This window comes from Pseudoliparis swirei, chromosome 8 (assembly GCF_029220125.1).
Source record: "Pseudoliparis swirei isolate HS2019 ecotype Mariana Trench chromosome 8, NWPU_hadal_v1, whole genome shotgun sequence".
NCBI classification, from domain to species: domain Eukaryota; kingdom Metazoa; phylum Chordata; class Actinopteri; order Perciformes; family Liparidae; genus Pseudoliparis; species Pseudoliparis swirei.
The window spans coordinates 24,328,470-24,345,359 of record NC_079395.1 but is presented as its reverse complement, the minus strand read 5'-3'; the positions used below and the strand labels follow the sequence as shown (position 1 = coordinate 24,345,359).

At 46.0% G+C, this 16,890-nt stretch overlaps 1 protein-coding gene across 1 annotated transcript in view; it reads left to right on the top strand.

Annotated features, from left to right (window-relative positions):
• Positions 1-623: 623 nt before the first annotated feature.
• The window catches only part of LOC130198103 (phospholipid phosphatase-related protein type 4-like), a 51,087-nt gene continuing 34,820 nt past the window's right edge, over positions 624-16,890 (top strand). The window contains exon 1 of the mRNA XM_056421190.1: positions 624-707. Within this exon, the coding sequence (XP_056277165.1) occupies positions 624-707 (84 nt within the window). The remainder of the gene's footprint in view (positions 708-16,890) is intronic.

The window sequence follows — 16,890 nt, the reverse complement described above, 5'->3', positions numbered from 1 at the left end:
TTAGTATCATTCTACCATCAAATGTAAAAGTTACATTCCTCTGTAAATAAAGCGATGACAGCATTACACATGCGTGTAAACATGTTCTTTACATACCAAGGGGAAGTATTGAGGACAGGAAACTGAGAAACAGTGGAGTGGCTTTTTATTTTGAAAATCCGACCGGAAACCAGAAGCTGATTGTGGCTAGCTTACCGCCGCTCACCTGCTGGCTGCCGCGGAGCGGAGGAGTGATTGAGGAGCATCGCAGCGGGGTGGCGGAGGAACATTCTCCCTGGTACATGGTGGCGGAGTAGCCCGCTCCCTGGTCCGCGGAAGGATGTGCTTGAATGTCGGCTCACAGGGAGAACACTTCACGGGGACACAGTGACAGCCTGGCGCCGGCACACTTTTTTGAAGCCCCCACAAAAAACGCATTTTAGAGGCGTCCGCGGTCACATCCCATTAGTAGGCGCCGACACTTGCAGCTCACCTCGCCGGCCATGGAGACCTGCCGTTAGGGTCTGGGGAACCGCTAGGGGCCTGGAGGAACCGGAGTCCGCAGGAATCTCGTCAAAATTACGACGGGAATCAAGTACAGCTGCCTGTCGCCCGGCAACGGGAGAGACCACCGGCCGCTCGGGATGTCTCGCGCTAAGGAGCGACTGAAAGGCGGGAACGAGACCAAGGACAGCGTAACGCTGCTGCCGTGCTTTTATTTTGTAGAGGTGAAACATCTATTGATCTATTTATCCATCTGTCTATCAATGTATCTCTATCGATCTGTCTATCAATGTATCTCTATCTATATATCAATGATGTATCTATTGATCAATCTATCGATCTGTCTATTAATTTATCTATATCTATTGATCTATCAATTGATCGATCTATCTATATCTATCTATTGATCTAACTATCGATCTATATCTGTCGATCCATCATCTATCTATCTATCTGTCGATCCATCATTCGTTCTATCTCTCGTTCTATCTATCGTTCTATCTACCTCTATCCATCTACCTCTGTCATTCTATCGTTCTATCTACCCATCTACCTCTATCTATCGTTCTATCGATAGATAGATAGGTAGATTGATCATCTATCTATCGATCTATTATTCTATCTATCATTCTATCTATCCACCTATCTATCTATCCATCTACCTATCCATCTTTCTACCTATCCATCTACCTATCATCTAGTATGACCCATAACCATGAGTACCGCCTGTAGTATGTATGACCCATCACAATGAGTACCGCCTGTAGTATGACCCATAACAATGAGTACCGCCAGTAGTATGACCCATCACAATGAGTACCGCCTGTAGTATGACCCATAACAATGAGTACCGCCTGTAGTATGACCCATAACAATGAGTACCGCCTGTAGTATGACCCATAACAATGAGTACCGCCTGTAGTATGACCCATAACAATGAGTACAGCCTGTAGTATGACCCATAACAATGAGTACCGCCTGTAGTATGACCCATAACAATGAGTACCGCCTGTAGTATGACCCATCACAATGAGTACCACCTGTAGTATGACCCATAACAATGAGTACCGCCTGTAGTATGACCCATCACAATGAGTACCGCCTGTAGTATGACTCATAACAATGAGTAGCGCCTGTAGTATGACCCATAACAATGAGTACCGCCTGTAGTATGACCCATAACAATGAGTACACCCTGTAGTAGGACCCATAACAAAGAGTACCGCCTGTAGTATGACCCATAACAATGAGTACAGCCTGTAGTATGACCCATAACAATGAGTACCGCCTGTAGTATGACTCATAACAATGAGTACCGCCTGTAGTATGACCCATAACAATGAGTACAGCCTGTAGTATGACCCATAACAATGAGTACCGCCTGTAGTATGACCCATAACAATGAGTACCGCCTGTAGTATGACCCATAACAATGAGTACAGCCTGTAGTAGGACCCATAACAATGAGTACCGCCTGTAGTATGACCCATAACAATGAGTACAGCCTGAAGTAGGACCCATAACAATGAGTACCGCCTGTAGTATGACCCATCACAATGAGTACCGCCTGTAGTATGACCCATAACAATGAGTACAGCCTGTAGTATGACCCATCACAATGAGTACCGCCTGTAGTATGACCCATCACAATGAGTACCGCCTGTAGTATGACCAATAACAATGAGTACCGCCTGTAGTATGACCCATAACAATGAGTACCGCCTGTAGTATGACCCATAACAATGAGTACCGCCTGTAGTATGACCCATAACAATGAGTACAGCCTGTAGTATGACCCATCACAATGAGTACCGCCTGTAGTATGACCCATAACAATGAGTACCGCCTGTAGTATGACCCATAACAATGAGTACAGCCTGTAGTATGACCCATCACAATAGTCCTAACACATACTCTAGTACTAACACATGCTCTAGTACTAACACATGCTCTAGTACTAACACATACTCTAGTCCTAACACATGCTCTAGTACTAACACATACTCTAGTCCTAACACATACTCTAGTACTAACACATGCTCTAGTACTAACACATGCTCTAGTACTAACACATACTCTAGTCCTAACACATACTCTAGTACTAACACATGCTCTAGTACTAACACATACTCTAGTCCTAACATGCTCTAGTACTAACACATACTCTAGTCCTAACACATGCTCTAGTACTAACACATGCTCTAGTACTAACACATGCTCTAGTACTAACACATGCTCTAGTCCTAACACATACTCTAGTACTAACACATACTCTAGTACTAACACATGCTCTAGTACTAACACATGCTCTAGTACTAACACATGCTCTAGTACTAACACATACTCTAGTCCTAACACATACTCTAGTCCTAACACATACTCTAGTCCTAACACATACTCTAGTACTAACACATACTCTAGTACTAACACATGCTCTAGTACTAACACATGCTCTAGTACTAACACATGCTCTAGTACTAACACATGCTCTAGTACTTAGTACTAACACATACTCTAGTACTAACACATGCCCAGTCCCAACACATGCCCAGTACTAACACATGCTCAGTACCAACACATGCCCAGTACTAACACATACCTAGTACTAACACATGCTCTAGTACTAACACATGCCCAGTACTAACACACACTCTAGTACTAACACATGCTCTAGTACTAACACATACTCTAGTACTAACACATACTCTAGTACTAACACATGCTCTAGTCCTAACACATGCTCTAGTACTAACACATACTCTAGTACCAACACATACTCTAGTACTAACACATACTCAGTCCCAACACACTCTAGTCCCAACACATACTCTAGTCCCAACACATACCAAGTCCCAACACATACTCTAGTCCCAACACATGCTCTAGTACTAACACATACTCAGTACTAACACATGCCTAGTACTAACACATACCCATAGTACTAACACACACCTAGTACTAACACATGCTCTAGTACTAACACATGCTCTAGTACTAACACATACTCTAGTACTAACACATGCTCTAGTACTAACACATACTCAAGTCCTAACACATGCTCTAGTACTAACACATGCTCTAGTACTAACACATGCTCTAGTCCTAACACATACTCTAGTACTAACACATGCTCTAGTACTAACACATACTCAAGTCCTAACACATACTCTAGTACTAACACATGCCCAGTACTAACACACACCAAGTCCCAACACATACTCTAGTACTAACACATGCTCTAGTACTAACACATGCTCTAGTCCTAACACATACTCTAGTACTAACACATACTCTAGTACTAACACATACGCTAGTACTAACACATGCTCTAGTACTAACACATGCTCTAGTACTAACACATACTCTAGTACTAACACATACTCTAGTCCTAACACATACTCTAGTACTAACACATACTCAAGTCCTAACACATACTCAAGTCCTAACACATACTCTAGTACTAACACATGCTCTAGTACTAACACATGCTCTAGTACTAACACATACTCTAGTACTAACACATGCTCTAGTACTAACACATACTCAAGTCCTAACACATGCTCTAGTACTAACACATGCTCTAGTACTAACACATACTCTAGTACTAACACACACCAAGTACTAACACATACTCTAGTACTAACACATGCTCTAGTACTAACACATGCTCTAGTACTAACACATACTCTAGTACTAACACATACTCAAGTCCTAACACATACTCTAGTACTAACACATGCTCTAGTACTAACACACCAAGTCCTAACACATACCTAGTACTAACACATGCCCTAGTACCAACACACACCAAGTCCCAACACATACTCTAATACTAACACATGCGCTAGTACCAACACATGCCCAGTCCCAACACACACTCTAGTCCCAACACACACCAAGTCCCAACACATGCTCTAGTACTAACACATGCTCAGTACTAACACATGCCCAGTACCAACACATACCAAGTCCTAACACATACCTAGTACTAACACATGCCCAGTACCAACACATGCCTAGTACTAACACATACTCAGTACCAACACATGCTCTAGTACGAACACATGCCCAGTACCAACACATGCCCCAGTACTCAACACACCCAGTACCAACACATGCTCTAGTACCAACACATGCCCAGTACCAACACACACCCAGTACCAACACATGCCCAGTACCAACACATGCCCAGTACCAACACACACCTAGTACTAACACATGCTCCAGTACCAACACATGCTCTAGTACTAACACACACCTAGTACTAACACACCCAGTACCAACACATGCCCAGTACTAACACATGCCCAGTCCCAACACATGCTCCAGTACTAACACATGCTCCAGTACCAACACATGCTCTAGTCCCAACACACACCTAGTACCAACACATGCTCAGTACTAACACATACCTAGTACTAACACACGCACCAGTACTAACACACACCAAGTCCCAACACATGCTCTAGTACCAACACATGCTCTAGTACTAACACACACTCTAGTACTAACACACACCTAGTACTAACACATGCTCCAGTACCAACACATGCCCAGCACTAACACACACTCTAGTACTAACATGCTCCAGTACCAACACATGCCTAGTACTAACACATGCTCTAGTACCAACACATGCTCTAGTACTAACACATGCCCAGTACCAACACATACCCCAGTCCCAACACACTCTAGTACCAACACATGCCCAGTACCAACACATGCCCAGTACCAACACACACCTAGTACCAACACATGCCCAGTACTAACACACACCCAGCACCAACACATACCTAGTACTAACACATGCCCAGTACCAACACATGCCTAGTACTAACACATGCTCTAGTACCAACACATACCCTAGTCCTAACACACTCAGTACCAACACATGCTCTAGTACTAACACATGCTCTAGTACTAACACATGCTCTTGTACTAACACATACTCTAGTACTAACACATACTCTAGTACTAACACATACTCTAGTCCTAACACATACTCTAGTACTAACACATGCTCTAGTACTAACACATACTCTAGTACTAACACATGCTCTAGTACTAACACATACTCTAGTACTAACACATGCTCTAGTACTAACACATACTCTAGTACTAACACATGCTCTAGTACTAACACATGCTCTAGTACTAACACATACTCTAGTACTAACACATGCTCTAGTACTAACACATACTCTAGTACTAACACATGCTCATAATTATCAGAGGAACTTCTGGGGGTATTTTTTTCCCCCAGAATTTGACGCTGATTATAATAGTAATAGTTAAAATATACAACAACACATGATCCTAATTAAACCCGAGCTCACGCTTCAGGCCACTGATAATAACACGGGTACGGCATTTTAGATGCGCAAAGGAATATAAATCACAAAGGTTAAACCTTTACAGGATGGTACCATGCGATCATTACAACGTCATAGCAGTTTAGGCTATTTGCTTCTTTTGCATTTCATTAAATGCTAAACATGCTCAAGACTCAAGCAAAAATAGTTGTTTATGAGTTGTTTATCACCCAACCCAATCCCTGAAAGCCCTTAGAGTTAAGGGGTGAGCCCTGAAGTTAGCCACAACTTCGGCCCGCGCTCACTTCAGTGGACTGAGCTAAAAACAAGACACTTGGACACAAGGCCGAACAACTGTTTAGCAGAAACCATGAACAGCAGCGGCAGTAGAATAATGTGAGTAGCCATGGTCACTGTGCTAACTACAGAACACCCACCTGATGTCACAACTATGTCTTCACGATGTAAATGCAGTGGTGTATAAAGTACCCAAAAGTCATACTTGAGTAAAAGTAAAGATACTTGACTGGAAAATTACTCAAGTAAAAGTAAAAGTCACCTATGAGAATACTACTTGAGTAAAAGTATTAAAGTATCTGATATTTTTTGTACTTAAGTATCAAAAGTAATTTTCTGATATTAAATGTACTTAAGTATTGAAAGTAAAAGTAAATGCTGTTAATAAAAAAAACAAAGAGTCAGAATTTTGAGAATTATGAAGTTTATTTGTTTAGGCCGCCATGAACAAGGAGTATGAGCTAGGATGAACTTAGCAATATATGAATACTATGAAATTACTAAAATATAAAAACACGATTAACACAGAAAAAAGCAGAACCAAAAGAAACAACCAAAATCATCACTTTAAAGTGAAAAATGTATTGTTCATCTTCAAAAGAAGTTGATTTTCAAAATGGACAGATTTCAGTGTCACTCTTGGGCTGAAGACGAGTCCTGCGATGCTGAAGAGCCGTTCACCTGGTGCAGGTAGAGTGTGTCTAGCTTCACAGGCCCTGGTGCAGGTAGAGTGTGTCTAGCTTCACAGGCCCTGATGCAGGTAGAGTGTGTCTAGCTTCACAGGCCCTGATGCAGGTAGAGTGTGTCTAGCTTCACAGGCCCTGATGCAGGTAGAGTGTGTCTAGCTTCACAGGTCCTGATGCAGGTAGAGTGTGTCTAGCTTCACAGACCCTGGTGCAGGTAGAGTGTGTCTAGCTTCACAGACCCTGATGCAGGTAGAGTGTGTCTAGCTTCACAGGCCCTGATGGTGAAGGTAGAGTGTGTCTAGCTTCACAGTCCCTGATGGTGAAGGTAGAGTGTGTCTAGCTTCACAGGCCCTGATGCAGGTAGAGTGTGTCTAGCTTCACAGGCCCTGGTGCAGGTAGAGTGTGTCTAGCTTCACAGACCCTGATGCAGGTAGAGTGTGTCTAGCTTCACAGGCCCTGATGGTGAAGGTAGAGTGTGTCTAGCTTCACAGGTCCTGATGCAGGTAGAGTGTGTCTAGCTTCACAGGCCCTGGTGCAGGTAGAGTGTGTCTAGCTTCACAGACCCTGATGCAGGTAGAGTGTGTCTAGCTTCACAGGCCCTGGTGCAGGTAGAGTGTGTCTAGCTTCACAGGCCCTGATGGTGCAGGTAGAGTGTGTCTAGCTTCACAGGCCCTGATGCAGGTAGAGTGTGTCTAGCTTCACAGGCCCTGGTGCAGGTAGAGTGTGTCTAGCTTCACAGACCCTGGTGCAGGTAGAGTGTGTCTAGCTTCACAGGCCCTGATGGTGCAGGTAGAGTGTGTCTAGCTTCACAGGCCCTGATGCAGGTAGAGTGTGTCTAGCTTCACAGGCCCTGATGCAGGTAGAGTGTGTCTAGCTTCACAGGCCCTGGTGCAGGTAGAGTGTGTCTAGCTTCACAGGCCCTGATGGTGAAGGTAGAGTGTGTCTAGCTTCACAGTCCCTGATGGTGAAGGTAGAGTGTGTCTAGCTTCACAGGCCCTGATGCAGGTAGAGTGTGTCTAGCTTCACAGGTCCTGATGCAGGTAGAGTGTGTCTAGCTTCACAGGCCCTGGTGCAGGTAGAGTGTGTCTAGCTTCACAGACCCTGGTGCAGGTAGAGTGTGTCTAGCTTCACAGGCCCTGATGGTGCAGGTAGAGTGTGTCTAGCTTCACAGGCCCTGATGCAGGTAGAGTGTGTCTAGCTTCACAGGCCCTGATGCAGGTAGAGTGTGTCTAGCTTCACAGGCCCTGATGCAGGTAGAGTGTGTCTAGCTTCACAGGCCCTGATGCAGGTAGAGTGTGTCTAGCTTCACAGGCCCTGGTGCAGGTAGAGTGTGTCTAGCTTCACAGGCCCTGATGCAGGTAGAGTGTGTCTAGCTTCACAGGCCCTGATGCAGGTAGAGTGTGTCTAGCTTCACAGGCCCTGATGCAGGTAGAGTGTGTCTAGCTTCACAGGCCCTGGTGCAGGTAGAGTGTGTCTAGCTTCACAGGCCCTGGTGCAGGTAGAGTGTGTCTAGCTTCACAGGCCCTGGTGCAGGTAGAGTGTGTCTAGCTTCACAGGCCCTGGTGCAGGTAGAGTGTGTCTAGCTTCACAGGCCCTGATGATGCAGGTAGAGTGTGTCTAGCTTCACAGGCCCTGATGGTGCAGGTAGAGTGTGTCTAGCTTCACAGACCCTGATGCAGGTAGAGTGTGTCTAGCTTCACAGGCCCTGATGGTGCAGGTAGAGTGTGTCTAGCTTCACAGGCCCTGGTGGTGCAGGTAGAGTGTGTCTAGCTTCACAGACCCTGATGGTGCAGGTAGAGTGTGTCTAGCTTCACAGGCCATGATGGTGCAGGTAGAGTGTGTCTAGCTTCACAGGCCCTGGTACAGGTAGAGTGTGTCTAGCTTCACAGGCCCTGATGCAGGTAGAGTGTGTCTAGCTTCACAGGCCCTGATGCAGGTAGAGTGTGTCTAGCTTCACAGGCCCTGATGCAGGTAGAGTGTGTCTAGCTTCACAGGCCCTGGTGCAGGTAGAGTGTGTCTAGCTTCACAGGCCCTGATGGTGCAGGTAGAGTGTGTCTAGCTTCACAGGCCCTGGTGGTGCAGGTAGAGTGTGTCTAGCTTCACAGGCCCTGATGCAGGTAGAGTGTGTCTAGCTTCACAGGCCCTGATGCAGGTAGAGTGTGTCTAGCTTCACAGGCCCTGGTGCAGGTAGAGTGTGTCTAGCTTCACAGGCCCTGATGGTGCAGGTAGAGTGTGTCTAGCTTCACAGGCCCTGGTGGTGCAGGTAGAGTGTGTCTAGCTTCACAGGCCCTGATGCAGGTAGAGTGTGTCTAGCTTCACAGTCCCTGATGCAGGTAGAGTGTGTCTAGCTTCACAGGCCCTGGTGCAGGTAGAGTGTGTCTAGCTTCACAGGCCCTGGTGGTGCAGGTAGAGTGTGTCTAGCTTCACAGGCCCTGATGCAGGTAGAGTGTGTTCCTACAGGCTCTGGATGGCAGGTAGAGGTTCACTTCACAGGCCCTGATGCAGGTAGAGTGTGTCTAGCTTCACAGGCCCTGATGGTGCAGGTAGAGTGTGTCTAGCTTCACAGGCCCTGGTGGTGCAGGTAGAGTGTGTCTAGCTTCACAGGCCCTGGTGCAGGTAGAGTGTGTCTAGCTTCACAGGCCCTGATGCAGGTAGAGTGTGTCTAGCTTCACAGGCCCTGATGGTGCAGGTAGAGTGTGTCTAGCTTCACAGGCCCTGATGGTGCAGGTAGAGTGTGTCTAGCTTCACAGGCCCTGGTGCAGGTAGAGTGTGTCTAGCTTCACAGGCCCTGGTGCAGGTAGAGTGTGTCTAGCTTCACAGGCCCTGGTGGTGCAGGTAGAGTGTGTCTAGCTTCACAGGCCCTGATGCAGGTAGAGTGTGTCTAGCTTCACAGGCCCTGGTGCAGGTAGAGTGTGTCTAGCTTCACAGGCCCTGGTGCAGGTAGAGTGTGTCTAGCTTCACAGGCCCTGGTGGTGCAGGTAGAGTGTGTCTAGCTTCACAGGCCCTGGTGGTGCAGGTAGAGTGTGTCTAGCTTCACAGGCCCTGATGCAGGTAGAGTGTGTCTAGCTTCACAGGCCCTGATGCAGGTAGAGTGTGTCTAGCTTCACAGGCCCTGATGGTGCAGGTAGAGTGTGTCTAGCTTCACAGACCCTGATGCAGGTAGAGTGTGTCTAGCTTCACAGTCCCTGATGGTGCAGGTAGAGTGTGTCTAGCTTCACAGGCCCTGATACAGGTAGAGTGTGTCTAGCTTCACAGGCCCTGATGGTGCAGGTAGAGTGTGTCTAGCTTCACAGGCCATGATGGTGCAGGTAGAGTGTGTCTAGCTTCACAGACCCTGATGCAGGTAGAGTGTGTCTAGCTTCACAGGCCCTGGTGCAGGTAGAGTGTGTCTAGCTTCACAGACCCTGATGGTGCAGGTAGAGTGTGTCTAGCTTCACAGGCCCTGATGCAGGTAGAGTGTGTCTAGCTTCACAGGCCCTGGTGCAGGTAGAGTGTGTCTAGCTTCACAGTCCCTGATGGTGCAGGTAGAGTGTGTCTAGCTTCACAGGCCCTGATACAGGTAGAGTGTGTCTAGCTTCACAGGCCCTGATGGTGCAGATAGAGTGTGTCTAGCTTCACAGGCCCTGATGGTGCAGGTAGAGTGTTTCTAGCTTCACAGGCCCTGATGCAGGTAGAGTGTGTCTAGCTTCACAGGCCCTGATGGTGCAGGTAGAGTGTGTCTAGCTTCACAGGCCCTGATGGTGCAGGTAGAGTGTGTCTAGCTTCACAGGCCCTGATGCAGGTAGAGTGTGTCTAGCTTCACAGACCCTGATGCAGGTAGAGTGTGTCTAGCTTCACAGGCCCTGATGCAGGTAGAGTGTGTCTAGCTTCACAGGCCCTGGTGCAGGTAGAGTGTGTCTAGCTTCACAGGCCCTGATGGTGCAGGTAGAGTGTGTCTAGCTTCACAGGCCCTGATGCAGGTAGAGTGTGTCTAGCTTCACAGGCCCTGATGCAGGTAGAGTGTGTCTAGCTTCACAGGCCCTGGTGCAGGTAGAGTGTGTCTAGCTTCACAGGCCCTGGTGCAGGTAGAGTGTGTCTAGCTTCACAGGCCCTGGTGCAGGTAGAGTGTGTCTAGCTTCACAGGCCCTGATGCAGGTAGAGTGTGTCTAGCTTCACAGGCCCTGATGCAGGTAGAGTGTGTCTAGCTTCACAGGCCCTGATGCAGGTAGAGTGTGTCTAGCTTCACAGGCCCTGATGCAGGTAGAGTGTGTCTAGCTTCACAGGCCCTGATGCAGGTAGAGTGTGTCTAGCTTCACAGGCCCTGATGCAGGTAGAGTGTGTCTAGCTTCACAGGCCCTGGTGCAGGTAGAGTGTGTCTAGCTTCACAGGCCCTGGTGCAGGTAGAGTGTGTCTAGCTTCACAGGCCCTGATGCAGGTAGAGTGTGTCTAGCTTCACAGACCCTGATGCAGGTAGAGTGTGTCTAGCTTTACAGGCCCTGGTGCAGGTAGAGTGTGTCTAGCTTCACAGGCCCTGATGCAGGTAGAGTGTGTCTAGCTTCACAGGCCCTGATGCAGGTAGAGTGTGTCTAGCTTTACAGGCCCTGGTGCAGGTAGAGTGTGTCTAGCTTCACAGGCCCTGGTGCAGGTAGAGTGTGTCTAGCTTCACAGGCCCTGGTGCAGGTAGAGTGTGTCTAGCTTCACAGGCCCTGATGCAGGTAGAGTGTGTCTAGCTTCACAGGCCCTGGTGCAGGTAGAGTGTGTCTAGCTTCACAGGCCCTGGTGGTGCAGGTAGAGTGTGTCTAGCTTCACAGACCCTGATGGTGCAGGTAGAGTGTGTCTAGCTTCACAGGCCCTGATGCAGGTAGAGTGTGTCTAGCTTCACAGGCCCTGATGCAGGTAGAGTGTGTCTAGCTTCACAGGCCCTGATGCAGGTAGAGTGTGTCTAGCTTCACAGGCCCTGGTGCAGGTAGAGTGTGTCTAGCTTCACAGGCCCTGATGCAGGTAGAGTGTGTCTAGCTTCACAGACCCTGATGGTGCAGGTAGAGTGTGTCTAGCTTCACAGGCCCTGGTGCAGGTAGAGTGTGTCTAGCTTCACAGGCAGCAGCACACAGTTGGGAAGCATTTCATCAAGTCAACGTGATCCACGTCTCCATCCAGCTGTTTGCTGCTGTCATGCCTTGAGATGATGAAGAAGAAGTCCTCTTCATCAGATGAACTGGACCTGGTGGCATCACCTAGCTGCAGGGAGGGTTCTTCCATGTGCTGCTTGATTAGTCCATTCCTGAAATAAAGTGAGAGTATTACAGACATGATAGAATTAATAACACTTCCTAACATGTCATGACCCCAACCTAAAGTGTTGTACAAAATAGTTTGTTTTAATTTGAGGTTTATACATTTAGTTTAATGCACTGTCCGTGCATCCAGAGTTGATTTGTGAATATGTACTTGTATCTCTGTAGTTAAACACAACAACAGTCCCAAATCAATATCGTCGCCATTACTGGACCGTCACTCTTATAATATTAATACTAATAATAATAATAATGCTGTAATGATTAGCATTATATTATAGCTAAGACGACTCAAATCAACAAATTCTCACAACTGTCAACACTTCTTCAGCTCATTAACTCGCTAGAGATCCGTCTGCTGCACAAACGCTAATTGTCTCATTTAATTGACGATAGCTAGCGAACGTTAGCCTAACGTACAACATGCGTAGGACAATCAGACACCTGTCTCCCCCTCTCCTGCCAAAGATATAACTTACTACAATCCTGAGGACAACACTGCTAGATATCTTAACAGGTTTATGATGACTAAACATTAACGTTGCGGCTCATGGGATTACTCTTAATTTACCTCAATGTGTTTCCTGAGGTTGGTGAGTTGTTGAAGGCCAGTATCTCCGTAGCTTTCGGTCGGCATAAGAGGCATTTCATCCGGTAGGAAGAAACTTTCACTCCGACAAAAGAAAAGAGTTCGCCCAAATACGGCCACGGACGTTGATCTTGGTCCCCGTGGTTGTTCGAGGAGCTTCCATTGCTGCTCCACATGAAATGAGTCGTCTCTGTAGCCGCTCGCTCGCATCCTGGGCATCACTGGGACGAGAAAACACGCGGCAAGGACCACTGACCCCCAACCTGGTGCTCGTGCTGCGTTCAGGTGCGCTGCGGTGTGTTCCACAACAGTCCCCGATGTGCTGCGTTCAGGTGCGCTGCGGTGTGTTCCACAACAGTCCCCGATGTTCGTCTCATGGTTATTTTTTTCCGTAGTAACGAGTAACGATACTGTTTCAGGGGAAATGTATCGGAGTCAAAGTACAAGTTTTCATTGCAAAATGTAGTGAAGTAAAAGTAAACAGAAATATAAGTAGTAAAATAAAGTACAGATACCCAAAAAAACGACTTAAGTAAAGTAACGAAGTATTTCTACTTCGTTACTATACACCACTGTGTAAATGTTTGGTTATCGTATAAGATATTAAACACACACTGAGGTCACTGGGTGACAGGTGCAGCCGCATCGCCTCTCTGTTTGGAAGCACCTTCACTGTCACTTCCAATATCTAAATGACATTGTATGTATTCAAGAATATGCATAAACTGTAGCAGCAAGCAGGAAAGACATTCTTCACTTGGCCAGTGGGCAAAGCAGTGGGCAGGTTGGCTTCCTCTGAAGGGAACAGACATGTATGGTTATGTCGTGTTCCCAGGCGACATGTGTGCAAAGCAAGTGGATAGCTTGTCTTGTTGGGCAGACGTCAGCGACATCCAGAGCTGGACATGAAGGTGTGGAGTAGGGTTAACCCTCGACATGGAGGCTGTGCTCTGCGCCGGATGGACTGTTCCCTGCCCGCCGCGGCCCGGTTTACAAGCCAAGTTTCCATCCCTCCAAGCTAGAGGCAATCCTGTAGAGGAAGTGAACTGAATCGTGGCTGAATGACTCTGTTGGCACGCAGCTTCGTAGATTTAAATGTTGCCATCTTAACTGGAAACTGAGCGAGTGATCAACGTTAGGGTCATCTTGGCCTCTTTTTGCAGAATTAATAATGTTATGAAGTCTGGCCATATGACACGGCCGTGCATCATATGTGAGTGTTTGGTGATGGGGCTGAATGGTATGAATCTATCATCATTCTTGTGTGTGTCTCTTTTCTCTCCCTGCCAGAGCTGCTCTGTTTCGCCTACATTTTCTATCTCACACACTGTCACACCATCCTACCCACCAACTGGCTGCTAGGCAACATGGCCCTCTGAATGGGGTGTATTTTTACATCTGTGTGCTAGAGGAGAACAGCATCCTGACTGCAGCCGGTTTTCTGTGTGCGCAGTGGCTGGAGAGGGCTAGGGGTCTCAAAAACCACCACGATTGTACTCACTTGATCAAATATGCATGATATCGTAGACATTTACATCCTGAAGGTTTATAATTGTGCCAGTGACAGTCATGGCTGGAGGCTTTATGTTTACTGGACATCCGTCCCTCCCTATAATAGCACAATATCACAGGAACGCCTGAAGGGATTGTTGGTAAGGATGAACTCATTTGAATTTGGTTATCAAAGGTAAAAGCTCACTCTGTTTGCCATAACACAATAATTCATATCATAATTGACCCTTCACTAAGCTGTCAGACTTAGCTTGGAGCCACACTGTCCCCAACCAGTGTCCCTGAACAAGAGACTTGATAGAAAAGCAGATGGAAGGGTCGACACTGTGTAGAGCAGTGGTCGCCAACCCGTCGATCGCGATCGACCGGTCGATCTCGGAGACGTTCCCTGTCGATCTCCAAAATAAAATGAAAATAAATTCAGAAACACATTGTTCTTTGTTTTCGAACATTTTCTGAGGTGTCTTCTGAAATGTTTTCTTTCTGACTGGAAGATTGAGGTCAGAAAAGATCTCCGCCTGATTCATGAACGCCTGAAAACGGGTTTGCTTACACAGCCGTCAGCTGTGCGCCCCGAAAGAGGGGGACGTACCACAACAGGTGAGGCGCAGGGGGAAATGCAGAAAGACCTTTATTGATAACTTCACATATTACACAAGCTCAAAGTACACCGACATATAACTAAGTCATCAATAAATAAATGTTGAAATGCCTGTACCTTCGTGTACATGTTTACGTTACGGCATTAACAGGTTACGCCTGCGCATGCGCGACAGCCGAGATTCTTGGCGACTTGCCAGGTCTTACCTCCGTGAGTTCGGCTTTTCTGCTGTTGTCCTTCAAAACAAAAGCTCAACATTGAGCTTTTTTTTCTTGTCTGATAGAGCAATCTGGCGTACTTGAAAGTGATTGCAATTGCATTTATTCTATTATTTGAAAAGGGACAGATGCAGGAGTCACAAATGGTGATTCTCATATTTATTATTATGAAAATAATTTAAATCTGAGGATGTCTGTAGAGCTGATGTGAACGTATTCACCAACGGTCTGAGTTCAGATTTCAGAACCAATCCCAGATGAGAAAACTTTCATGAATACCAATTTTGCCCCGAAAAACTCGGAGTTGAGAAAATCACCAAATCAAAGACCAGGAGCTGGATGACTGACAGACAGCTGACAGACTGCCTCAGACTGGCTGTCTGTGATTATGAACTAACTACAAGCTCACAGACAGAGTTCAGTCACAGCCATCACACTGACTGGAGTCACATGACATGATGGCATTATGATGAGAGCTGAACTTACATGAGTTGCACTGACTGATCATGTTGTCAGTGTCGTGCTGTAATTGGATTGGATTCAATTTATTGTCATTGCTAGAGTACAGGTACAGAGGCAACGAAATGTAAATAAATACAACATTTATATTGGTAGTACTAGTTCATCCAGCTGCTCATTGCAAATGTGTTTTTTCTTGTTCATATTGTGTGCGGTTAACAAATATCTTACTTGTTATGTTACACTTAAATTCTGTGTTCCTGGTCACATCAATTTGAACGCTGGACCAAAATGACAATTAGGCCAAATAAAAAGTCGTAAGTCCAGTCTGGACCGTCGTTTTCTCTCAACGCCTCAATAGGTAGATCTTGCCGGTCATGAAGGCGGAGGTCAGGGATCTTGGGCTCAAAAAGGTTGGTGACCACTGGTGTAGAAGGATGTATCCAGGATGTCAAACTGATTGAGACAATGACATATAGGAACAACACGGTTATTGTAAAGATGGATAGGTCATTTGTATTCAGTATAGCTTCACTAGCTAGAGTAACAAACAGCTGCTAACGCTAGTTCATGTGTGCTCTGCTAACTTAAGCTCTTAGGTAGAAACATAACAATTTAAAAAATGTATAACTTCTCCAGGTTTGGGGTTAGGGTATTAATATTACACAACGTTTAACCATGACTCACAGCCGAACATGTTTACTTTCCTTTTGATTCTTCCTAAAAAGCAAATCACAGAAGGCCTCAATATGCTTCAAGCACAGTCCTTGTTGGGTCATCTTACATCTTCTGACATTTTCTTTACATAAACACAACACATAATTATATATATATATTAGGGCTGTCAATCGATTTAAAAAAATTTACTAATTAATCGCACATTTTGAAATTCATTAATTGCGCTTAAAAGTTTTTTCCTTCTTCTTTTTAAAGAATAAACTTCCCACAGAGCTGTGTTTTCAAAGAGGCTCCTACCTATAAAGTGCCAGCGAGGTATTTAATAGCCTATTGTGGATGATAAATTGTTTCTTCAGTGAAACATCCAGATTAGTAAAAAAAAAGAAGTATATTGAGACCCCATTGGTCCTGTCATCTTTACCATGAACAGCAGAACCAGTGGCCTTGGTAACTGACTGACATTCACATATGTCACGTTCACCCTCTGGAGGCTGGGGGCATGTTCTCCATTCTACAAAACATGTAAATTCACCTTTTAAAGGCGTTTGCATGTGACACATACCCACGTGTTCTACATCAAACATTCCAGAACAATCTCAGCTCTATATATGAGGCTCAGTTGTCCTCGTGCCGTATTCTCTGCTCTCTGACTGACAGGCTGCTAATGAGTTTCACCTGTGAGGTGGGAGGTCCTTGTGATTTACTGAGTGTTCATTGGTTGTTTTTTCCCCAAAATGTTGACAGACAAACGGATTGACCAATCACGTTGAAGGTTTCGTGTG